Genomic DNA, 13,355 nt, shown 5'->3' with positions numbered 1-13,355 from the left:
GTGACATGTTTCCCCAGTGGAGCCCGCAAAGTTACCATAAATAAGTAAGATTTTATTTTGAAAAAAAAAAATAAAATTGGGGATTCTCTCCCAATTACATCCGTTGGTTCACCTGTGCCTCTTGACACAGGTAAATTCACGCACGTCCCGAAGCTTGCAAAAATGAGTAAGAAAAAGAGATGTTTGAAGGAAAAGGCCCAATGTGGAGACGGAAGAAGAGGATACAATTTCCAAGGATAAGAAAACTGGATTAAAATCAAGGCAGAATATCCCGAGATCGCCACAAAAGCACTGAAAATCCTGCTTCCTTTTCCAACGGGATTTTCTGCGGATACAGCGACCAAAACAAAGCTCCGGAGCAGAAACTTAATGGTGAGTTTTATTTCTATGCACTTTGTATTTGTTTTTATGCCAGTCGTATCATTTTATTTCATCGTATTTATATATTTATTATAAATGTCATATTTATTTATATAAAGGCCGGTCCGTGAAAATATTGTCTGACATGTAAAGTTTGGGGATCGTGATAAAATAAACCTATTTCCAACACACCAACCGATTTAGCAAATTTAAGACCCAGCAGCTGCAAAGAAACGTATTGCTGATGCAGTAGCGCCATCTACCGAAACATAATTGAGGTACACTTAGAAATGAACAAAAATGGATGAACCCAGATTATTTTCCCTGTTATATATTTGAATGATAATCACGGTTTGATAATCACACACCAATGTGTATTTCTTATTTAGTGGTTGTTTGCTTTAATGGGTTACTTACACAACACGGTCTAAATTAATCAGTATTTCTATATCTGCATGGAACAATAAATTAAACAAAAAATATTCCTCAAATAATTTAACAGTAGCCATAGTAGAGATATGGCAAATCAAAGACTGATAGTCAACAATCAAGTAAATAAAGCTTTATTCATTTGTGCAGCAGCACCTTTTAAAACTGTGGCATAGCAAGAAACAAGCAGAATTATGCCTTAAGATATTTTAGTGTGGAAAGATGTTAGAGATTTCAAATTAGTCAATGTGATTTTGACTTTGGGGTTCATAGCAGCAAATATAAAATGATACTGATTATTCTTATTGGTAGATTTAATGCTGGGGTGAAAGGGCGCGAACACACAAAACAGTACTTTGTTACACTTTTACATATTTATTGACCCTACCCAAATGGATCTGCTACATTTAACCAGCGTATGGAAAATGGCAAGTAGTTGAATGGGCCGGTTGGTTGCTAAGCAGCAATGGCGGGGCAGGAAAGTGGTTGGACTCCTTTGATTTCTAGAGCTTTGTTGAAGTGCACATCCATGGTCTTTGAGGCTTTGGTGATCTTCAGGTTCCTCATGCAACCTCTGAAGGACGTGCGGCTGGTCAGAGCTGCTTGACGGACACCGTCTGGATGAGACATATAGAACGTAGATGTAAAACTTTGCCTAGTATTGTGAATGAAACTTCTGCATCATACCCGGGTAGCCTCCCACATAAATGGGGTCATTGGTGTCACAGGTGTTGGAGCGTGCATTGGAACTCTGAGCTTGGCTCTGCTTTCCATCCACCAGCAGCTCCACCCTGTGGCGAATCTTGTTGGCGACAACAGAGTGCCACTGGCCGTCACAGAACCCGTCGCCGTCGGGCACGTGCAGCGCCGTGATTCGTCCGGCGCCGTTGTCCACGTGGAAGAGCAGCTAGAAGTAGTTCAAATTAGGGCAGTGTCGTATCATTTAGTATAATCTCAAATAATTCATCATACCCGGCCCTGGATAATTTCTAGACCAAGTCCATCGTTGCCTTGATTACTGATGGTCAAAAGGACACCGTTAGTTCTGCTGGTTCGGAACTGCAATGCGATGGACACATCCAGACCCACTCGATAGTTGGACACTAGAAATAATGAGTAATTTAGAGTTGAAAAAAAAACACAAGGTGGTTTTATTTGGTTTGCATCACATCATATGGGATGTATGTACCTGCTTTCAAGAATCCGGTTCCGTCAAAATAAGTTCCTGGCTCGGTGGCGGAGAAGCATCTCCCGACCATGTGACTGGATGTTGGCGTCTCCATATCAAGTTTAAAGTCTTCAGTAAGCGCCTCGGCACGACCTGGCACAAGGATTACAATGACTCATAAACAAATAAGTAGGAATTCATTTTTGGATATTTGAAAAGCATTCTTACCCGGAGCGGCGGGCTTTGTGGTGACGGCACCGCCCACCATCTTTAAGCGACGCAGGCACCCGTTGATGCTGAAAAGAATCTACAAGCAGAAGTTTGCGCTCTTAGTATTTATTTAGTGTATTTCTTATATACCGTATTTTCCGCACTATAAGGCACACCTAAAAACCTCAAATTTTCTCAAAAGCCGACAGTGCGCCTTATAATCCAGTGCACCTTATAGTGCGGAAAATACGGTACTACTTTCCCTATTTTTACTTTCCCTTACCGGCCCGATCCTCTTGGTGGTGTAGTTGTGTGGTAGGCCGCCAACGTACACCATTCCCACCACATCTAACAGGTCAGCCTGAAAGTTACCATATTGTCACATTGATTTTTGTGATGAATCTTTGGCAATAGCATAAAATAAACGTCATGAAAACCTTTTTGGGGCTAATCATTTGTTTGCTGTATCGGCCATCCACCACCAGGAGTGCCCGCTGCTTGCTGCGGGTCACACGGATCTGAAATAATAATAATAATAATAATAATAATAATTTTTGCTCTCAATTCAATTTAAGATACTACCTTATGCCAGTTCCCGTCATTAATGGAGTAGGGGACGCATCCAGATGTGTTACCATGACCGAGGTCATAACCCAGGCACACCTGTCCATCCTTAATCTGTGGATGACAAACATTTATGATTAATAATTGCTACTGAATGGAAACAAATGTTCTTACTTGATACCTGAATGGAGACAAAGTCAGCGTGGTTGATTCTGGCCATGTAGAGAACCAGTCCCGATTCCTCATGTGTCCTCAGCTCGAACTCCAAAATCAACCTGAAATAAATACATGGCAATTTATTAAACTAATCAAAATGAAACATTGTTATCGTCTGTAAATGCTAATTTAAATTCTAAATACAAACCTTTCTCTCACTTTGGCGTCATCGAAGGCAAAGCTCATGTGACTGTTCCTTCCCAGTCCAAACTGGTAAGACTTCTCCAGGGCCACAGGGGCCGCAGCCGAGGGGCATGAGTCCTGGAGATAACGTCAGAAACAATAATTGGTGGATTAAATAAATAACTTTATTAGGTCTTATTAAAAGTGTGAAGTATTCAGTGAAGAAGCAATTTTCCTGTTTTTTTTTCCTCCCATTTCTCAGTTCAATGAAAAAGTTGTGTCCACAAGGTGTCAGTGTTGCAACACAAACACACCCTATTACTTGAAATCATCTGTTGCTATTTTCTCATCTCATCTTGATCAGTTAGGCTCATCCTCTCATTTTTTTTTGAGCCAGTCTGATCTTGTCTTTACACTTTCTTGCCCATCCCTGATCTAATTAATTTTTTTTTGCTTTCAACTTGATAGCCCAACATGACGTCTAACCTAAGCATCACCTGTTTACCACCTGCATACTTGAGACCAAATTTAGAGACTATTCAGTGTGTGTTTGTGTGTGTGTGTGTGTGTGTGTATCTTAATCTCCTCTTGTTCTCTTTCAAGTGGAGACATTCCCCGCACGGCGACCTTGCTTTGTTACCGCCGACACTCACCTCTTATCATGCTCTGTCTTCATATCCGCTCCTGCTCAACCTCTGCCTTTCTTCTCTTTCTCCACCTCACCCAGCCTCCCTCCGACAAAAGAAGCTCTCTCGCCCTCTCTCTCTTTCCTTCTCATTCTTCCCTCCGCTCCCTCTCCTGCGGCTTTCCATTAAGCCAACAAAAAAAAAGCACAAGCCGCCGTCTTCCGAAAGAGTCCTCTCCTCTTCTTCTTCATTGGCCGGGGCCCTTGTCGTCCTCCTTCTAGCCTCTTTTATTCTCCTCTTCATCCCTCCCTTTCTCTCATCTCCTCTGTGGTTTTCCATCAGCCTAACAATAGCGAGATGGTCGTCCATTCAGAGCAGCTCGTCTTTTCTTGGAGGTCACACCGATTGAATGTGAAGTCATTAAGTCACAATTTTCTATGTGTGTGTGTGGTTTTCTCCAAAGAAGACTAATCATAAGGTCAAAAGAAGCCATTTTTTACAGTCGCTCAGTTATCTTCAGCCCAAATGTTTTATTACTCCAGAGAGAACCACTCAAAAGAATTTGCCATGTTGCTCCTACTGTAAATGAGCGCTCATTACATGCTGTTTCAACCTCTTTGAACTGCAACTGTTTAAAGTTTAGAACAAGCAAGATGTATTATCCCTAACTGCCCTCTCAGGATGAATATCCTCGTATCCATAACTTCTGGAGTGCTGGCTCTTCAAGTATTTTGAAGTTGAGATGGACCGGATTCATATAGCTCATAAAGAGCAGTGATTCACAGTGGCCTGCTAATGCATTCTTATTTTTTTGTGCATATACAAAATATTAGGTACACCTGCGTCATCGGTGAATGAATGTGGATCTACATTTAATGATGTACTTGTCCTCACTGCTCTGTGGAAATAATTTGAATTGATGGATTTTAGCTTAAACGTAGTTTGTGGAGTGTCCACTTCTTCTTGATTACTTCTTCTCAATTACTCTACTGCTAGAGGCCAGGGATGGGCAACTTAAATGATGGAGGGGTCAAAGGTCAGGCTAAAAGAATTCTGAAAGGTGCAAAATTGGGCTGAAAATACCCATTGTAAGAATCCTGTTGGTATGCAAGTGTGTATACCGTGTCAGCAGTGGGCGGGGCTTCAGCAGAAGTAGGTGTAGCAGTAGGTGTGGCAGCAGGTGCAACAATTGCAGTGGCCTCCTATCAGGCATCGAGGGCGGGAAGAAGATGAAGACGATACAGCCATGAAGCACAGTAGCAGCGTTAGCCATGCGATGATGCTTAGAATGCATTTTTTTGTATAATATTGCATTGAGCCATGGTCTAACTGCTTCTTAGCATCGCAGCTCCTGCTTTGGCCCTTGCTGGCCCATAAAGCATCGCTGGCATGCACAGTTAGCTTGCACATCGGTGTGACTTCACAGCGCACGGTTGACTCGAGAGAGGGTGTTTAGTGGCTCAAGGCTAAAGGGACAATAAAGAACAGTTAATGGGCTGTACAAGTGCGGCGGAATGGAGCGCTAAGGCAACACGGAAAGCTGCATTGTATTCCTCGGAAATCAGTGTGGGACTGAGAGTGCATGGATTTGCCTTTATGATGCTCAAAATAGGGAGCATGAAGCAAATGAACGGCTCATGGATGTATTCTATATATGTATATGTACCGTATTTTCCACACTATAAGGCGCACCAGATTATAAGGCGCACCTTCAATGAATGGCCCATTTAAAAATTTTGTCCATATATAAGGCGCACTGGATTATAAGGCGCACCTTCAATGAATGGCCCATTTTAAAACTTTGTCCATATGTAAGATACATACATTTGGCCCGCGGGCCGGACTTAGGACACGCCTGCTGTAGTGGTTCAATATTGGTCCATATGTAAGGCGCACCTGATTATAAGGCGGCTTTTGAGAAAATTGGAGGTTTTTAGGTGCGCCTTATACTGCGGAAAATACGGTATACATATACGTGTATTTATACATTTACTTATACCTACGTATACTTATAGTCCATATGTGTTTTCAAATCCAATTATGCTTACATATTTTCTTTTATAAGCTAAGGTCGCTATGATGTTAGTGGAATCCACAATATGATTCAATATTAATAATAATGATGAGAAACAAGCCTTGTTCGTGTTTGGATCACTCACGGCAGAAAGTTCAGGAGGCGATGTAACAAATGCAGGAGTCGGCGCGGGTCGGTGCGGTTTGGTCGTTTCTACTTCCTTCTCATCCTCGTCCGTCGGGTAGGGAAGAGGACGGAGCGGGGCAAGGCTGGGACACTGGCCGATTTCGGCGTTTTCAAAGGAAACCGCCTGGGAGAAATCTGACAGACTGTGACAGGGACAAGAAATGGAAAAGAATCATAATAACAGAAGGTGAAAAATAAGTCGATATTTGCATTCGTACACGCAATCATTCGAAATGTCAATTTTACATTCACGTGCAAAATCAATAACCCGCGCACATGGTAATATCCATAAACTAGACAGCCAGCCAATGTGGAGGACTAGCGAGGGACGAGGAGGCTTCACATGGGGAGGAGACGGGTTAATAGGGGTGAAGTGAGGTGAGAGACGGACAATCAGGCCCGATGAGAGTCATGAATATGTTTATGCACTCGGACAGATCTAATCCTGCAGACCAGGCATAAAAAGTGACAAAGACTGTATTGTCATTGTCACGCCAGAGGCTGCCCTGCTTGAATTTGACACGGAAGGTTCAAGGTGAAAATCTCAGGTCTAATGAACTGAAGTGATCAATTGGACCATCAAGGAATATTTCATGTAGGAACATGAAAAATTGGCTTTTGGTGTTACTCACACAGAGTTGACCATGAGATTCCATATACATCCTTGGAAGGGAACGTTGACCCTGTTGGAGGTCCTCTCCACCTCAGGAGGAATACCACCGAGGAACACACGATGCAAGATGATCGGCTGGTCGTTGGGAAGTGGAGAGTCCTTCTTTGGCTCCTCATCTACTTGCACTGCAAAAGATCTGATGGAAAGGCAAAATGCTTTGCCAGTTCATGGAGAAGAAAAACTGTGAGGGAGAAATGCGCTGACCTGCCGGGTAGTCTCTCGATACGCAACGAGTGCTCTCTGCCGTCATTCAGGATGCCTTGCTCAGGCCGGCTGATGACTCGACGCAGACTGTGGCTTCCCGAGAACACCAAAACCTCCAGTAAGCCTTTGTTCAGCATCACAGAGAGGAAAGGCTGAGGGAGAGAGATCACTGAAGGGTTAGGATCACTGAAATTGGTTTATACACCATATGTTTTCATAGGGAAGCCCTGAAGAAATAATTTCTTCAGTATTGTCTCATGAAAAGATGTAAGGCTCCTTCTGGACACAGAAAAACAAGTCAAGATAAGGCGTTTAAATTTCCTTAGATGCCACAAGATGGTGCCAAACTATTTTCTGATAGGAAAGTAGTGCTGCTTTTATATTCTGCCACAAGATGGCGCTAAAGCAAATAGGAATGTTGGATATCGAGGTTTGAAAGAGCATCGGAAAATGTTTTTTAAAAAGTGAATAGGTGAACACAATCCATCTTTCACATCTGATAAAAAAAAATCCACCCATTTAATTCCCAACTTGAATTTGGCGGCATGTCGACACGTGTTAAACTTTTGCGGAGAGGCAAAGAGGGGAAGAATGGCCGTGCGTGGACAAAGTCGGTGAGTGAGAGGGTCGGAGAGTGGCGAAAAGGGGAAAGTGGAGACGAGTGTGGGTCTCTATGAAGAGGCGGCAGACGAGTTGGGGAAAGGATAACAAGAGATGAGAGGAACGCTGAGGAGAGGATAATAAGGGGGACGAGATGAGAGGGCAGAGAGCAGAACAGCAAGAGAGAGATGAGGCAGCGAGAGAAAGACCGAAAAGGTGGGAGAGAGCAGCGGTGCAAGGTCAGGCTCATTTGAATTTTAATTCACTGTGTGCCATGGGGCGAAGTGGGAGACAATTTACCACTTGAAAATGGAATTTCAATTTCAGGTCGGGGGACAAATTGAACCGAGATGTAGCTACAACATGCCGCTCGCTGTGCTGCCTGCACACACACGGAGAGCGTCGCTTGGCATACGTTCAGATGAAAAAGACTCACACGCTTCGCATGAAATCAAACACTCGTTTATTTTCATGTATCACTTTCCTCTGTGGACACCTCCCAAATTGTTTTTTCCATTCCCGAAGACTGTATTTTCTTTTCAAATGGTGTCATGCCCTTCAAAAGTCCTACTTTGACCTCCAAATCACCTCCATCTTTTGTTTCTTGTTCTCTTTCCTACACCGCCGCCCCGCCCATTAGTCAGGGCCAAGTTGAGTTGATGGTGTTCTTAACCTCGCTTAACCTTTCCACACAGTCACAGGCGCACACACCGTCCCTTCCAGCGTTGTTAGTAAAAATAGATTTATGCGCCCGATGACCAGTAATGATTGATAAACCAGAGGTAACCCTTTGTCCTCACACACATGCACACACACATTTTGTATTTGCTAAATCACACCTGCAATGTTCACAGCGAGATCCCCCCCCCCAACCCATTTTGTACGCAAACCGGTTATGAAATGAGGCCGATTGTCTCCATCATTGTGTCAAACGTTATATTGATGTACTGCGGATGTCATAAAACAATACACACAATTTGCAAATTATGATCGGTGTGCATTTGCGAGCGTGCGTATAGTTTAACGAGCACGTGGAACCTCGTTAGGGAATGGTGTGTGTGTTTGTGGGAAACTGTGTGTGTGCATGTTTATTGGCATCCATATCCAATTTGTGTTTGATAAAACTGCTCCATTTGTCAGCAAAGGCAGACCTTATTAAAATACACTTATGCATTTATTTAGTGAAAGTGTGTGTGTATGCCATTAACTCACCTCTCCTGACTGTCTTCGTTTCCTCTTCGAGATGATGTTTTGGTGACGGACCTGCGGAGAACAGGATTGCTTAATTTTTTTTTTTGCCATATATATATTCACGCTGATTTAAGCACTATAAAATGCCAGCTTGATCTCTTAATAAATTGATTTTATAAAGTGGAGAAGAAAAAGACATCAGAGTCTATTTGACTAATCTCTTCAGGCCACTTTTTGAATTAACTACATCATGCGTTATTGAATAAAAATGATGATGGCTAACCTGTTGGCTAATGGGCGGAGCTCCGCCCACTGCTAACAGGAGGATTCCGGTGTCCGCTCGGGTGCTGAACGACAAGCTGATCTCGGCGCCAACCGCCAGGGACAACCCGCCGAGCTCCACGAAGCCCGGCTTGGAGAAGCTGACTGTGTATAGATTCTATGAAACAATACGAATAATTATTTTATTTCAAGTAGACGACCTTGGAAATAACCTCCGCCTCTTAATAGAAAGTATGGCTGCTCGAGTGCATAAATAAATTCCATTAGTTAATAGAAACCTCGATGAATGCCTTGAAATTCTATTGTGGAGTGTATTTGTGTAATTTGGGGGTAAACAAGCATAAAGGACAAATCTTTATATATCAAAGTTGTATTAATTAATTATGATCCGCGCTTGAGTTAATACAATGACCCCAAAAAAAAAAAAAGTGAAGTAGTCTTACCTCGACATTACATCCTTTTGTAACCCCGACGGAATCGGAACTACTGAGGAGATTATATGGAGTTCGGGATACTTCAATCTCCCGAAGGCAGCCGACATAGCGCTTTAGCATGACCTCCGACCTAGAACGATATTCGAATCATCAGACTTTCTAATCTCTTAAAAGTCGAATGTAATAGGATCATGTCTTCATTAATTCAGCCTTGAACGTTTTGCGGTGTATGATTGACCTGATATCAGCGTGAGCGTTATTTGAATCTGCCATTTGTCCTTGTTATTAAAAAAAAAAAAATAGACTTCCTTAGTTGTCATTATTTTGGATTCAAGCCAAGTTTAGACTGAATTCAACAACCTTACACACAATTTGGTGTCCCGCTGAGAATTGGTGAAGGTTGTGCCCTCCCCGCCGAAAAAAACAACCCAAACACAATTATTTTTATAACAATGTAAAATATTGCAAAAAGTCACAAACTGTTGTTACTGGAAGGACAAATGACACATCCAGGTGTACATAGAAAGGGCAGAAAGTGATTTCCAGCCGCTGTGCGGAAGAGTAACAGCCATTAGGGACTGACACACACAAAGTGTACACACAGACACACACACATTGTGGGCTAAATGGCACTCTAGTGTGGCTAGCCTCATGCGGAGAGCAATTTACAGTTACACTTTTTGTATAGTACGAACTTCTTTACCTGGATTTCATGCTGTTAGGAAAACACACAATAGCACGTTAACACAAATGTTATCTTTTACTATTTTTTTCCAGAATCTTCCATTGTTGCTAATCAGGCCTTACCTGTAGTTTCCAATGGTAGGCAGACCTCCAAAATAAATACTCTGCTTCTCCTTGAGGTTCAGCCCAGTGGCCGTTCCTAAAGACGTCGCCCCGATTTTCTCCTCAGCACTGGTGTCGATGTCCACGATGATCACTGTGGCTGTTCAAATAATTCATGAAGTCAAAATCTCAATTTTGATGAAGAAATATTTGGCGTTTACCTTGCTTCTTGTTGCGAGACATGGTGAGGGATTTCCAGTGTCCGTCGTTTTGTCGGTGAGATGATATGGCGCTGCCGGCTCCTGAGCCCAGATCAAAGTTCATCTTCACCTTGCCTCCTTCGAGCTCCAAGGACATAAAGTCTTTCTATATGTAGTAAAGATGGAGAGAAGATCCATTCAGGAGATTTTGTCAATACAAATTGTGTAATCATCGTATGATGTCATCCAGGTTTCATACCATGTCATCAGTTGCCAGATACATGAGCAGCGCATCGGAAGCGAATGTTCGGAACTTGAATGTAACACTGGAAACATTCGGGTTCCATCTTGTGGGTCGTGCCACTGAGGCGTAGCCTTCCCCGTCCAGCTGGACAGTTCCTTCACCGTTTGATGCCTGGGGGCTAACAAACAGTGGGGGAAAAAAAAAATGTTGTGACGTATATGTCGGACTATAAGGTGCCCTTTAGTTTTTTAAAAAATCAACCTTTTTTTTCAAAAAAAAAAAAAAATCATTCAGTGAGACTGCACCTAATAATCTGGTGCGCCTTATAGTCTGTGAATAAACAGAAAAATAATATAATATAATATAATATAATATAATATAATATAATATAATATAATGTAATATATAAAATAAACTGTCTGTAAATAAACAGAAAAATAAAAAAGTAAAATCAAATCAAATAATAAAATATAATAAAGTATAATATAATATAAACTGTAAATAAACAGAAAAATAAAATAAAATAAAATAAAAAGAATAAAAAAATCGGTCTTGGCATACCTGACAACACATCCTTTACAGTCCCCCTGCCTGTCCCTGTAGTTCCACAGTCCAATTGGTTTTCCGTCCAGGAAGGTTTCCCCCATGCAGCCCGTGAAAGTTGTTGTCCTCACAGCATCTGCTTTCTACAAGATAAACCAATGACATTGATGATAAAGTTCCAAATCACACCAATGATTTATCGTTACCTTGACCGTGCCGAGGATTCCGCCCACAAACAGGTATGCGTTCTGGTCCACGTCCAGGATGGTGTAAGTTACGGGCGAGTTTGCGCTGTTTGGGTTCGGCACAACGCCGGCCCTCGGACCTTCCAGAGGGTACACCGATATGGTCCCGTTCAATCCGTTACTGCAGACGGTCAGAAATTAGGAGATAATTATATTTATTAGTAGGTATTTCCTGGAGGACATTTACGACCACGCGTGTTCTGTCATATGAAATCAGCCGTTATGAACTAGAAGAGTAAAAAGATGGAGGAGGGAAAGTGATTGCGGTGACATGGCGGGACCTCGGAGATGTACAGTGAAATTGATCTGCCACCTTGAATTTGTTGTTTGGTCGTGTCCAACAGTTGGAACGTTAAACCCCCGTGCACAACTTTACTGAAAAAATGGACGAGCCAGCGGTTGGCAAAGCTGCAAAGATTTGATTTCCCGAGTGAAACAACGTAATTCCGTTAAAGAAATGATGTCCTCTGGTTGTTAAGGTTTTATTTATGTTTCTGTTTTTGTTGTCAGGATTTTGTGCTGAACACCAAAAACAATATTGGGATTGAAGTTTTTTAAAAAATATATATTTTGCCACTACCTTCATGTTTCTTTTTTTCGACTTTGAGTGTGTCTTGTGTTTCTGAACTACTGAGATTTTTTTCTCTTATCTAAAAATTCAACTTAATGATTGCATGTCTGTATAGATGTGACAAAAAAGCGTAAAATGAGAATTAATTGGGTGATGTTTGCTGTGATGTCTTCTGCTTCGCCGAATACGTATGAAGCGTACATAAATAGTTCGGCATGCCACTTTGGGGGAAAAATAACGAGCTTGTTCGTACCGATGTAAAATCACAGCTCTTACCGAGAAGCTTCTATTCTATGCCAGTTCCCGTCATGGATGGTGAGATGTGGATATTCTACTCGTCCCACACCAGAACCAACGTCCCAAAGGAAATACACTTTGCCCTTTCGCATCTCCAGAGCCAAGAAATCAACCTGAAAATATTAAACAGGTCATTATTTTTCGGATTAAATAGAATTGTAACACGAGTGTAAACTTTCAGTGAAGAATTTTAACCTGGCTGTCTCTTTAAGCCGATTTGTATTTTGATTAATTTTGTGGTGATTATGGATGAGCTGGAGGAAAAAAAAAAAAAATGAATAAGAGGCTTTGGAGCATATGCTCTCATTTAGATGCTGCTGAAGAATAACGCTCATACTTGGCATTATTATTCACGTAGAATTATGCACACTTAGAGATGATTAGGGAGTCAAATTTGAAGACACACGTTCACACACGCCTTCTTATCTTTGTTCTCACCCTCGCCCCTTCAAGGAACGACCGTTATTCATTAGCATCGTTGCTATTTAGCCAGCTTTACACACTAACAGTGAAATGTTAGAAGTTGGTGTGAACACGTGCTAGCTGCTCATTCATGCGGAAGGTTTTAGTGTTAAAGAATTTTAGTCACACACACACACACACACTGCTTGTACTGCTCAAATGCAGCAACGCTCTGATTTCTTTGGGGAAATCAACCTAAACGCAAAGAGCAACCAAAAGATGTTAATTGTCAACACACACAAACAAGCATATATGTTTATAAATTCATTTGGGCATATTTGGTGGATTACCGTATTTTCCACACTATAAGGCGCACCGGGTTATAAGGCGCACCTTCAATGAATGGCCCATTTTAAAACTTTGTCCATATATAAGATGTATACATTTGGGCCGGACTTTGGACAGGCCTACTGTAGTGGCTATTGGTCCATATATAAGGCGCACCTGATTATAAGGCGGCTTTTGAGAAAATTGGAGGTTTTTAGGTGCGCCTTATAGTGCGGAAAATACGGTACTTTGACTGAGGTTTTTTTTGACTCACATATTTGGCAGAACCAAGGTAGAATAGCAGATTATCAGGCGTGGTGGTTTTGACGTGAAGAATGATGGTGTTGTACCTGCCCTTCCTGATGTCAGGGCGGTAACTCCTCAGACAGTCGCCACCTGACGACACCGAAACTTTGATCTAAAAAAGAGAAAGTCAAATTTGGACTGATCCCACGTGCGG

General features: G+C 42.0%; 1 protein-coding gene and 1 long non-coding RNA gene across 7 annotated transcripts in view; one reads left to right on the top strand and one right to left on the bottom strand.

The window, feature by feature from the left end:
* Window positions 1-72: 72 nt before the first annotated feature.
* LOC148381635 (uncharacterized) overlaps window positions 73-13,355 on the top strand; it is a 65,828-nt gene continuing 52,545 nt past the window's right edge. Inside the window, exons 1-2 of the long non-coding RNA XR_015854389.1 lie at window positions 73-130; window positions 190-372. This is a non-coding gene — a long non-coding RNA (uncharacterized LOC148381635). The remainder of the gene's footprint in view (window positions 131-189; window positions 373-13,355) is intronic.
* lama2 (laminin, alpha 2) overlaps window positions 908-13,355 on the bottom strand; it is a 64,442-nt gene continuing 51,994 nt past the window's right edge. For 3 of the 6 annotated variants that reach the window (XM_088362041.1, XM_088362039.1, XM_088362035.1), the window contains 25 exons: window positions 13,170-13,313; window positions 12,146-12,279; window positions 11,260-11,419; window positions 11,072-11,196; window positions 10,526-10,688; window positions 10,288-10,432; window positions 10,088-10,226; window positions 9,984-9,995; window positions 9,290-9,410; window positions 8,848-9,003; window positions 8,586-8,636; window positions 6,774-6,925; window positions 6,529-6,705; window positions 5,856-6,039; window positions 4,818-4,898; window positions 3,096-3,208; window positions 2,913-3,006; window positions 2,750-2,845; window positions 2,605-2,685; window positions 2,451-2,528; window positions 2,186-2,264; window positions 1,979-2,110; window positions 1,762-1,892; window positions 1,477-1,696; window positions 908-1,406 (listed from right to left, as the gene is read on the bottom strand). In XM_088362041.1, the coding sequence (XP_088218167.1) occupies window positions 1,246-1,406; window positions 1,477-1,696; window positions 1,762-1,892; window positions 1,979-2,110; window positions 2,186-2,264; window positions 2,451-2,528; window positions 2,605-2,685; window positions 2,750-2,845; window positions 2,913-3,006; window positions 3,096-3,208; window positions 4,818-4,898; window positions 5,856-6,039; window positions 6,529-6,705; window positions 6,774-6,925; window positions 8,586-8,636; window positions 8,848-9,003; window positions 9,290-9,410; window positions 9,984-9,995; window positions 10,088-10,226; window positions 10,288-10,432; window positions 10,526-10,688; window positions 11,072-11,196; window positions 11,260-11,419; window positions 12,146-12,279; window positions 13,170-13,313 (3,129 nt within the window). In that variant the 3' untranslated portion in view covers window positions 908-1,245. The remainder of the gene's footprint in view (window positions 1,407-1,476; window positions 1,697-1,761; window positions 1,893-1,978; window positions 2,111-2,185; window positions 2,265-2,450; window positions 2,529-2,604; window positions 2,686-2,749; window positions 2,846-2,912; window positions 3,007-3,095; window positions 3,209-4,817; window positions 4,899-5,855; window positions 6,040-6,528; window positions 6,706-6,773; window positions 6,926-8,585; window positions 8,637-8,847; window positions 9,004-9,289; window positions 9,411-9,983; window positions 9,996-10,087; window positions 10,227-10,287; window positions 10,433-10,525; window positions 10,689-11,071; window positions 11,197-11,259; window positions 11,420-12,145; window positions 12,280-13,169; window positions 13,314-13,355) is intronic. The other 3 variants (XM_088362036.1, XM_088362040.1, XM_088362038.1) reach the window with 2 other exon arrangements.

Source organism: Syngnathus floridae, chromosome 19, assembly GCF_059516105.1.
Source record: "Syngnathus floridae isolate MCC-2025c chromosome 19, RoL_Sflo_1.0, whole genome shotgun sequence".
NCBI classification, from domain to species: domain Eukaryota; kingdom Metazoa; phylum Chordata; class Actinopteri; order Syngnathiformes; family Syngnathidae; genus Syngnathus; species Syngnathus floridae.
The sequence above is the reverse complement of the archived record's forward strand: the minus strand, read 5'-3'. Positions and strand labels throughout refer to the sequence as shown.